The sequence below is a fragment of the Haliotis rubra genome, unplaced genomic scaffold (assembly GCF_003918875.1).
Source record: "Haliotis rubra isolate DU_JTF1 unplaced genomic scaffold, ASM391887v1 Scf94, whole genome shotgun sequence".
Lineage (NCBI taxonomy): Eukaryota > Metazoa > Mollusca > Gastropoda > Lepetellida > Haliotidae > Haliotis > Haliotis rubra.
In genome coordinates, this window is record NW_025767679.1 from 690,851 (window position 1) to 702,343 (window position 11,493).

Consider the following 11,493-nt stretch of genomic DNA (forward strand, 5'->3'; position numbering starts at 1 on the left):
AACTGAACTCATATACACCAAAACAGAACACAAATCACCAAAATAGGAAAATAAACTTCACAAACTTCGCCATGACTTCAGGTAAAACTGACGGTCTACCAAACCACGAGGAGTGAACAAAGTGTTTGTAAACTTTTTAAATCACTAAAATATAGTAATGTTGAACGTGATGCTATGAATACTTTATTTACAAAACTGAAGAGAAACAGTAGCACGACATGTTGACAACAAATACTATTCGGTCGAACGAGGGACCACATTGTGCAGACTTGCAAGCCTGACACTGAGAAGTATGGACATAGGTTTGAAGCTTACTACAATAGGGGGTTGATGCGCTACATCCTGATATCAAAGTTTCAAGATTAGACTCATAGTGACGAAAAATATTATGTACCAAAGCCTATTTGTCTCCCCTCACCGCCATCTTTGAAGATTTGGATGCCGTTTCGGGATGCTATGAATGCCGTTTTGTACACTCGGCGACCGTTCTCGCTTGCTTTTGTAGCTGATACGCGAGTTTGGTTTCCATTTCAAATGAACAGTCTTCCATTACAGATGTATTGTTTCGGTTTTAGAGGATATTGATGCAGTTTGTGAAGTTTATTTTCCTATTTTGGTGATTTGTGTTCTGTTTTGGTGTATATGAGTTCAGTTTTGATGACATGTTTACCGTTTGTATGGTAGGCCTGAAATAGATATTGGGGAATATCTGTTCAGTTTGTACTCGTCTTTTGCTGCTTTGGTGAGCGTGCAAATCAACTAAGTGGATAAACCCCTAACTGTGGTATTCTGACTGATTCGGACCAATGCATGCAGCAGACATAACCTGCAAAATAATTGAGTGTGCAGTAAGGTATATTGGTTGTCCACGAGTCCCTCGGATGACATTGGTGGATGACATTATACAGATGTACAACCTGTGAGTGAGTTCAGTTTTACGCCGCACTCAGCAATATTCCAGCTATATGGAGGCGGTCTGTAAATAATTGAATCTGGACCAGACAATCCAGTGATCAAGAACATTGAACATCGATCTACGCAATTAGGATACGATGACATGTGTCAACCAAGTCAGGGAGCCTGACCACCCATTCCCATTAGTTGCCTCTTACGACAAGCATGGGTTACTGAAGATCAATTCTAACCCGGATCTTCACGGGTGTACAACCTGTGATATAAAGTGGAGCCCTGTTGATCCTGACAGTAGTGTTGTCTCCAACATCATCAGGACTTGCATATATCCTGATAAATGAATTGTTGTAATGTTGAAATGTCACTTTATATGTATCATAATAAGACTTTAGTTATAATATCTGAACTATTGACTGTGGTATAAACACCACTCACTTCGTCCCTTTCAACATGGATGCTACACATGGTAAGAGAGAAAGTATGCGGGGAAGTATAGTTTTAGGTGCTTTTTGCAATATCGCAACAGGGAAGGGACACCAGAAATGGGTTGAGAGGATTGTATTTTTGTTGAGTATCAAACCCAAGTCTTCGCTGTACCCCACTGCCCCTATATTAAGTAAGATCGCATTCTTATTATCCCCCGCAACGCATTTTGCGGGGGTTTAAATGGGGTATTAAAATGGACTCGTCAGAACTCTGCGTTAAATATTAGTAGTTTTGGAATCTGAATAAAATCCGTTTGGCATTTCCAAGGCACATTTGTCTTTTCCGGAGCAGAACTCTAAAACCGTTCAATATTTCTTCACCAAACTTGGCACATACATAGATCTGGTGGTGTACTTTTGGTAGTTTTGGATTTCTGTATGAAATATGTTTGGCATTTCCAAGGCAACAAGTTTGACTTAGACTGAAATTGGTGATAGTGCTCCTTTCTGGAGCAGAACTTTTAAAATACTCTCCTTCCACTTTTCTATATACACACCTAAATATTTGACATAATCATAACTCGTAGACATAATCATGAAGAGTATTTTGCCATTTCGGGGGATATTGATGACTTTGTCTTGGGAATGCTCTGTTTCGCTAGACCCAGATTACTGTACAGATTCAGTTCCTTGGTTGTTGCATCATTGGAACCACAGAGATTTGAATGATGGTATCTGTTTTAGATATTACGGCTGAGTGCGCGATATGATGCGGACTTAGACTCCATGGTGTTCATGAACGGGGTGACGTTAAATAAGGATCAGCTACAGCAAGGAGGGTTTGGCAATCTCACGGGAACCATCTTCAGCTTTGCTGCTTCCCTTAAAGCTATGAGTACAGACGAAACGGAGTTCGCAATCCTGTCGGCCATATGCTTGATCAGCGGAGGTAAGTCAACACTTTGAAGACTGTTGTTTCATGAAAATTAGAAAATGTGTGCAGAGTTCGGGATGGAAATGATATCTGAATCCACACTTAAAATTGATCTGCAGTTTATGTCAGAATGTGTTTTCTTTTACCAATTTCTGAATTATTACATAGGCATAATGTAAGTATACTATAAGAACGAAAGTGGTGCTGTGTCTGTCTAACCATATTTATGGATTATCTACCACTGTCATGTTCATCATTTGAAAACTAGAATTTCGGGGATTACAGTTTGAAACCGCTATAGCGGTGTACATGGAAGTTTATAAAATGCAATTAACCAATAAGAATTTTTCACATAAAGAATCATAAGCCATAAGACCTCATTCAGAGTCACTAACCCTAATTGTGCAGTGGATAGAGAATCTAAAGAGCTGCATGATACCAACACATGTTAAGGATGGTCCTTGCTGTTACCTTGCCTGAATTTCAGCATTGAAGGGAAGAAACAATTTTGACTTGAGGCATGTTGGACAAGCTGTTAAAAAAAAACTTAAGTCCAGTTGCTAGCCATGCTATTTAAGAACAATCATTTTTATATGTGCAAAGTTAAAACCCAAGTTACATTTTACTTCCACCTGTATGGATGTACAAAGGTGGCACAGTGGGTGAGGGTGGCTTGGAAGATTTGCATTGCTTGAAATTTCATCCCCCCAGAAGCTGATAGAGAGGGCCTCTATTGTGGGATTGTTAATTCACTAAATTTTGACCAATGGGACTCGAGAATCCCTGCTCAGATGCGATGTTTTGGAATGATGTTATAATTTCCTCTCTGTTTTTCAGATCGCTCAGGGTTACAAGATACAGAGAAAATTGAGCAAATGCAGGAGCCATTACTGGAGGCATTAAAGCATTATACTCGCTCTCGGAGGCAGGAACAGCCGCATATATTCGCCAAACTTCTCATGAAACTAACTGATCTCCGGAGTATAAGCGTCAAAGGTAAGACCTCGTTTCCGTCCCACTATATACACCACCATCATTGTACGCTGGGGCTTGACCATAACCTGACTTATTGGATATCACAGAAGAAAGGAAAGTCTTATCATCTCTGATGATATATAACAGTGTTATGGACATGTTTATTCATATCAGATTCTCCATACAGTGTTTCTTTTTCAATTTTGTAATGCTCTTTAGACCTGACGTTTTCAAAAATCTCGAAAGAAATGAAATCAGAAATTGTCCATAACATTTTTTTCCATTTTTTTGTTTAACATGTTCAAAATGTTAGTTCTTTCCTAATATCCGATAAATCAATGCTTGTAACATTGCATATTAAATCCCCATATATATGCTTTGCCGACTTTTAGTGCTAATTTTAGTTTTGCATTTTGTTTGCACATTATCAGTGAGTGTAGCGGATGATGAGGTTTCAGCTTGATTTGCTAGTATATTTCGTTGCTGCATTTGATTGTGTACGTAGATTCTTGCCAATCCAATTTCATTTGCTCATTTAGGTTCAGCAGTCATGTACCATCACATGCACATCTAAATTTAGTAAAAGAAAAACTTTATTTACAGAGACTTCTTCAAATGTTAAAATAGTTTTAAGAAAATAATTTACCAGTTTGGAAACTGAGAGAAAACAACATTTAATTATATGCATTTCAAGCATAATGTTTTTGTAATGTTATCATGCCTTCAGCTTATCTAAATGTCCAGGATCAAAAGGGTAAAAACAGCTTTTGTGAGAGTGTGAACAGTATTAGTGAGAGCATCAACAGTATTACTAAGTGCACTAACAGTTTTAGTAAAAGAAGTAATAAGAGTATTAACAGGATTTGTAAGAATATGCAGGATTTGTAAGAACATATACAGTGTATGAGTAAAACATGTTATTTGAGTATAAACAAGATTAGTAGGAGTATAAACAAGATTAGTAGGAGTATAAACAAGATTAGTAGGAGTATAAACAGCATTAGTAGAGGCTTCCTGCTTACTCATGTCCAGGATTAGTAAGGGTATAAACTGGAATAGGAAAAATGTTGACAGGAATAGTAAGAGCATAGATGCTATTTGTAAGAAAATTACTTAATGGTTATAAGCAGAATCAATAAGAGTTCCAACAGAGGATTAGTAAGAGTATATACTTATACAGAGGATTAGGAAGAGTATAGAGATTATAGCATAGGATTTGTAGGATACATACAGAGGATTAGTAAGAGTATACACAGAGATTTATACACATACAGAGGATTAGTAAAGAGGTATATACAGAGGATTAGTAAGAGTATACACAGAGGGATTAGTAAGAGTATACACAGAGGATTAGTAGAGTATACACAGAGGATTAGTAAGAGTATACACAGTACATAAAGGATTAGTTAGTAGGAGTACATACAGAGGATTAGTAAGAGTATATACAGGATTAGTAAGGAGTACATAGAGATTAGTAAGGATTAGTAAGAGTATATACAGAGGATTAGTAAGAGTATACACAGAGGATTAGTAAGAGTATATACAGAGGATTAGTAAGAGTATACACAGGATTAGTAAGAGTACATACAGAGGATTAGTAGTATATATTAGTAAGGTATATACAGAGGATTAGTAAGAGCATACAGAATAGTAAGAGTATATACAGAGGATTAGAGTAGTACATACAGAGGATTAGTAAGAGTACATACAGAGGATTAGTAAGAGTATATACAGAGGATTAGTAAGAGTATATACAGAGGTTAGTAAGAGTATATACAGAGGATTAGTAAGAGTATACACAGGAGTAGAGTACATACAGAGTTAGTAAGGTACAGAGGATTAGTAAGAGTATATACAGAGGGATTAGTAAGAGTATATACAGAGGATTAGTAAGGTATATACAGAGGATTAGTAAGAGTATATACAGAGGATTTAGGTACAGATTAGTAAGGTACATACAGAGGATTAGTAAGAGTATATACAGAGGATTAGTAAGAGTACATACAGAGGATTAGTAAGAGTATATACAGGTTAGTAAGAGTACATACAGGATTAGTAAGAGTACATACAGAGGATTAGTAGTACAGAGTAGTATACAGAGTAGAGGTATACACAGGATTTGTAGGAGTACATACAGAGGATTAGGAGTATATACAGAGGATTAGTAAGAGTATATACAGAGGATTAGTAAGAGTATATACGGGATTAGTAAGAGTATATACAGAGGATTAGTAAGAGTACATACAGAGGATTAGTAAGAGTATATACAGGATTAGTAAGAGTACATACAGAGGATTAGTAAGAGTATATACAGGATTAGTAAGAGTATACAGAGGATTAGTAAGAGTACATACAGAGGATTAGTAAGAGTACATACAGAGGATTAGTAAGAGTATATACAGGATTAGTAAGAGTATATACAGAGGATTAGTAAGAGTGTATACAGAGGATTAGTAAGAGTACATACAGAGGATTAGTAAGAGTATATACAGGATTAGTAAGAGTACATACAGAGGATTAGTAAGAGTATATACAGGATTAGTAAGAGTATATAGAGGATTAGTAAGAGTGTATACAGAGGATGAGTAAGAGTACATAGAGGATTAGTAAGAGTATATACAGGATTAGTAAGGTATATACAGAGTATTAGTAAGAGTGTATACAGAGGATTAGTAAGAGTGTATACAGAGGATGAGTAAGAGTACATACAGAGGATTAGTAAGAGTATATACAGGATTAGTAAGAGTATATACAGAGGATTAGTAAGAGTGTATACAGAGGATTAGTAAGAGTGTATACAGAGGATCAGTAAGAGTATATACGGGATTAGTAAGAGTATATACAGGATTAGTAAGAGTATATACAGGATTAGTAAGAGTATATACAGGATTAGGAAGTATGAACTTGATGAGTGTTATCATATACAAGATTAGTAAGAATTGATACAGCATAAGTAATAACATAAACACTGTAAGAGCATCAACAGGATTCTTAAGAGTTAAAACAGTAGTAATAACTTTGTATACAGGATTAGTAAGATTAGTATACATGATCGGTATTTGAACAGTATTTTTAAGTGTAAGGTATAGACAGTATGGGTAAGACTAAATGAAGGATAATTAGGAATAAAGGCATTTCTTTCTCCTATTTTATAGTGTTTGAAAGTTGTTGTAATATTCTCACTATCCATTAAGGTGGTTTGAACTCGGTTAAACATCTTGGACAATAAATATGTTGCTGGATGTAAACAGTCACTACTAATTTAAATGTTAACACAGAAATTAATCAAATTCTTTATTAAATTTAGATGTGCAAAGGACATTTGGTTTGCTCGCTTTGAGCATAATGTCTGGCTTTCGCTTCCTACCCTCATTTTCTCCATCTTCCTATGCTCTAGGTGAAAAGCAGACACTTCGTTTCGCGCTAGACCACTTGGCTAATGCCCTCTCTCTCCTGGAGGCACCTGCCTCTAGCCAGCCCATTATCAAGAAAGAACCCCTCTCAGATGATGAACCCAGCTCCAGTAGAAAACCTTCATCCACCTCATACATGCGGAATAATGTTGGAGGCAAAAACGTGCCTCAGTATCAAGGGACTGTACACACAAACATTAACCTTATGGCCATGAACCCCAGCAACGTAATGTCACCTGAGTTCATGGGGTCAAGGTTACCGTCCCCTCGAATGGGACCGCTGCCTGATTCATCCATTCCGTCACCCCTTGGGATGGGGATGTCGCCGAAGCAGCTGAGTCCGAATCAAACTGTGCCTGCAGCAGGGATGGGATCGATGGGCACGCCCTCCCCACCCTTCCCCACCATCACGTCCCCCAATATGCCTAACTACCTAACTGGTCTGTCGCCAACTCTGTCTCCTAACATCTCCTTCTCATCATCTTCATACATTAGCTCCATGATGTCGTCGCCGGTCGCCTCCAACAACGTCTCATCAAGTGTGGATGAAAACATAATGTCCAGCATCCATGACTCTATTTCCGACGGGATGCAGTCCCTTGTGCCAAATATGGAAAATCAGCAGTTTGGTTTGACGCAAAACCTCAACAGGGCGCAAATTGATGAGATATTACGTAGCAGTCACATGTTAGGGCAGCAAGCAGGAAACGATATCACAGACTTGGAGACAATGAAACATTCTTACAACCCGGGCAGAAGCAATACCAATAACAATGCCAACAGTAACGGAATTCTGTCAACAGGGTTATACAGAAGTGAAGTAAATGGAACTCAGCTTGTTTTGAATGATGTGGGCCCAAACACAGACCATCATGCTCCTCTCAGCAAAATTATTGCTGGAGCTATGACAGATTCCATGCAAATTTGAATGAAATGTAGCCTGAAGTCATGAGGCAGGAAAAGTCCTTCACTGTCTAATATCGAAAATGATAAACGGTATACAGAATGCTTGTGAAAACGATCCTATTTACCATATACATATTTTGATAGATTTGGAGTATTATGTTATGTTACTTGACCTTTGAAATCTTGCAATGAAGATGTGAAGGTTGATGTTGTGGAGGACTGAGATTTGATGGAGACAGAGTTCGGGGCCTCCAGAAAGGGAGAGGGCTGTTGGTTTCGTGATCATTTCTTCCGCTTCTCATTCAAGGGGAGATAAATCTTGGACTTACATGAATTGAATCTCAAGTATTTGATTCTTAAATTATCTTCGGAATTTTCTTTCTCGATCCTGAAGATTGTTATTAAATTTCTTTTGTTTATTTTATACTGTTTATTTTCATGTTGTGAACTGTTTGTTTATTTCTCACCTGGAAGCATTTTAAAAGACATTGCTATTATCACACAGTGCGCAGCATTAGGAAATGTATTTTGATCATGCGAGCTTTTGCACTTAGTTGTCTGCTTTTCTGCCATGCTTGGCTTGTTTATCTGTTGACTGGTGATCAGCTTGTAGCAACTAGGCAGGTATGTTCACCATGATGTGAGGTAGAATTGCTTTTTGTTCACACTGCAAAATGATAATTTACACCAGGTGACATCACAATTCTAGTGCTCATCAGCCATTTTCAGCTTTGTTGTTGTATGTTGTATTGTTTATGCCAGTTATAATTTTACTATATATTTGTATTTATTGCATAACATGGAAACACCGACCCATGAAATAGAATTTCTTTTCAACATCATGCAAGGGAATAAGAACCATTTTTCTATTACTGTTTTATTGGGGAATAGATTCATCAAAACAGGGCTATGTAACATTTTTTCTAAATTTTCCTTCCATTAGACTGGAATAAATTAACTGGAATAAATGATTGCAATGCATTGCATAAATCATTTCATTATTTCATATTTGATATAATCCTTATTCTTGTTTCAATATATACTGCTGACATGAAAACTTCCACATTCATGCTTGTGAGTGGGAAATTCTGAACATGGTGGGGAAATTTATGATCAAGGGGAGGTAATTCAATTCTGGGTTCAATTCTACTTCCCTTTGTGACAAACTCAACAGAAGTGGCCTTACCTACACATGAACAGGGCTCCAGATAAAGGCCGTATCGGCGTATGTACGGATAAAAAATATGCACAATATGGTAGGAAATAATTTAGAAAACGTAGCAGATACGCACCACAGCAATGGTGTACGGTCTTAGAATCATTTACAGACATATTTATCTGAAAAAAAGTATTGTTTCATTGTTTATTGACCTGTTTACACAAGAGTAGCAATGTTGTGGTGCATAGATGAAATGAAACACAAGAATACTGATAGTCCATTAGTTTCCATTCAGTACTTTAAATGTACACTTAAGGTTTTCCAGTACTCAATATTGAACAAATAAGGAGTACATACTCCTGATGTTGAAAAATTATCTGGAGCCCTGCATGAACTAAATAACAACTTGCTTTTATGACCTCTTAGGACTAAAAACTTATCAGATCACAAGTTAATAATCTTATTACATTATTATATTTATTGTAGTGCATAGAAAGACTGTTCTTCCAGGATTTGCTAGCTTAACCAGAACAGATTTTACAAATCTTCAACAATTCTAAAGTGCTAATATAACTGACCTAGTGTAGTCTCAGAGTTTAGTTTGCATATGGTGAACATGCCTGCCCAGTTTTAGAAATCTACAAACAGAGTGGACTGACTGACTGCTGGTGTAAGAACACTATTATTTCCAAGCTTTCTGTGCAGTGAATGTATTGTAAAACAATACAGTCAGTTATAGCTTTTAGCAGATTATCAAGCCCACGATTCATAACACCTCACAATACCTTTGTGAAGGTATGGACACAAATCTGAATATCACAATATTTGACAGAATCTCAGCTTCTTACTTAAGAACTTATATTAAGTATGCCAACAGTAGGAATACTCTTTGTAAGTATTCATGGTACAAGGTTCGAATTTAATTTTTGACAAGCCAAAAGCTATTTGTGGGTTAATGTCATACTGAGCGAGCCAAACTGAGACAGTCATCAGATAATGACAATGAGTGTCTAAGCCTATGCTGCAATGCACAGTACAGAGTTGCTTCCCTTAGCTGTACCAAGATCCAATAATCACTGGCTTGAACCCATGGATCACCCCAGTCATCATAACTGTGTTACTGTTTGTAGGGTTGTATGCATTACACATGCCAGAAAAACCTATGATCATACATTTTAAAGCCCATGTTCACCAAGAGTATGTTTTTGGTTTGGCCAACACAACAAGTTTGACCAAGGATATACATGTCTTAGAAATATCAGTTGGAGCTTGCCTCCTGCATTACACCAACATACAGGGATATGAATAAAAAACAACTCTCAATAGTGTTACGTCTCAGTCACTCATTCACTCTCTCTCTCGAAGATCAGTGCTGTTGGATGCATTGCCCATCAGCTACTGACCTTCTGCCCGATAGTAACTACTTTGAGGGAATGTAAGGGTCCATTAAATTCGAACCTTGTGGTGTATTACCGGTGTGGAGACTTGTCAGCTTGTTTATGATTTATTTTTAAGAAAGATATGTTATAGTTGTTAATTTAGAGAAAGTGTTTTAGCATTATGTAGATGTTGTGTATATATAGCCTTTGTTTTAGCTTATATGTGTGTACTACTATCAGATGATTCTGTTTGGATTGGTTATCTTTCATTCACTAATGTTTCTAACAAAACAAACTCATTCATCCAGAACCAAATTTACATGTTAACCTTTATGTTGAAATTCTTGAGAGGCATTTAGAAGTTGATGAATATATAAGACGAGTATATGGATGACAACTTCTTCTTTATTGTGTAACACGACGCTTCTGGGCTACTTCTTCCCTTTTCTTCAGGTGATATCAAACCTTTATGTTGAAGTCGTGTTTTAATGATACCGGTTTATCGGAGGCAGTACTCCAGAAATATATCTTATGTGTACATGTTTATACACAGTATACTTATATGATTATTATGTTTAGTTAAACTTGTATATCTAGCTAAATAAAAATTGGATATCAGACGAACATTCGTCTTCAGAATCTTTTGTGGAGTTACATTTTATGAGAGGTTTGTGACTGTTGCTAGTATCGGTGGTGAAACATATTAGAAACTATTTATATCCACCAAAGTTTAGCCCCTTGTGGTTTGTGTAGTTTCTGCAAGCACACACTATATTCACTTTAAAGAAAAACAAATTGTGAGAGGAATGTTTTCATTTGAGTGATACTTAATATCACTTATAAAATTCATTGTCATTATATAGGTTAATGAATTCATTAGTTCAAACTGGATTTCCACTCCACTATTCTTGATATGTGTAAGTACAACCCAGACTTCCTTATAGTAACAAGGGGCTGTGGGGTAGCCTAGTGGTTAAGCGTTGGCTCGTCACATGGTTACAATGTGTGAAGCCCATTTCTGGTGTCCCCTGCCGTGATGTTGCTGGAATATTGCTAAAAGCTAAAAACTCAGTCAGTCAGTTATAGTAACAAACTCTTACATAGTGTCTCTAGGAAGGTGAGATTTGTTCCCGCAAACACTGGAATAATTTTGGATTGATTAGAAGAAGAAAAAGCATAATGAAATAATTTATTTTGGTTTTCCTTTAAAAATAATGGTCTCTAGTTACATAGTGATAAAATTGCATATCAATATCACTTATGTTTATGCATTATATGTTCAATTTTCATGTTTGGTTTTTCAGGTGCTGAACGGGTATTACATTTACGACTAGAGATGCCAGGAGAATTGCCTCCCTTGATATTAGAAATGTTAGACAGAGCTGAGAAT

At 36.7% G+C, this 11,493-nt stretch overlaps 1 protein-coding gene across 2 annotated transcripts in view; it reads left to right on the plus strand.

The window, feature by feature from the left end:
- Positions 1-8,795, plus strand: part of LOC124264747 (retinoic acid receptor alpha-A-like) — an 89,641-nt gene extending 80,846 nt beyond the window's left edge. Inside the window, exons 12-14 of one of the 2 annotated variants that reach the window (XM_046699520.1) lie at positions 2,082-2,286; positions 3,109-3,267; positions 6,644-8,795. In XM_046699520.1, coding sequence (XP_046555476.1) covers positions 2,082-2,286; positions 3,109-3,267; positions 6,644-7,587 — 1,308 coding nt within the window. In that variant the 3' untranslated portion in view covers positions 7,588-8,795. The remainder of the gene's footprint in view (positions 1-2,081; positions 2,287-3,108; positions 3,268-6,643) is intronic. The other variant, XM_046699521.1, reaches the window with a different exon arrangement.
- The last annotated feature ends 2,698 nt before the right edge of the window (positions 8,796-11,493 follow it).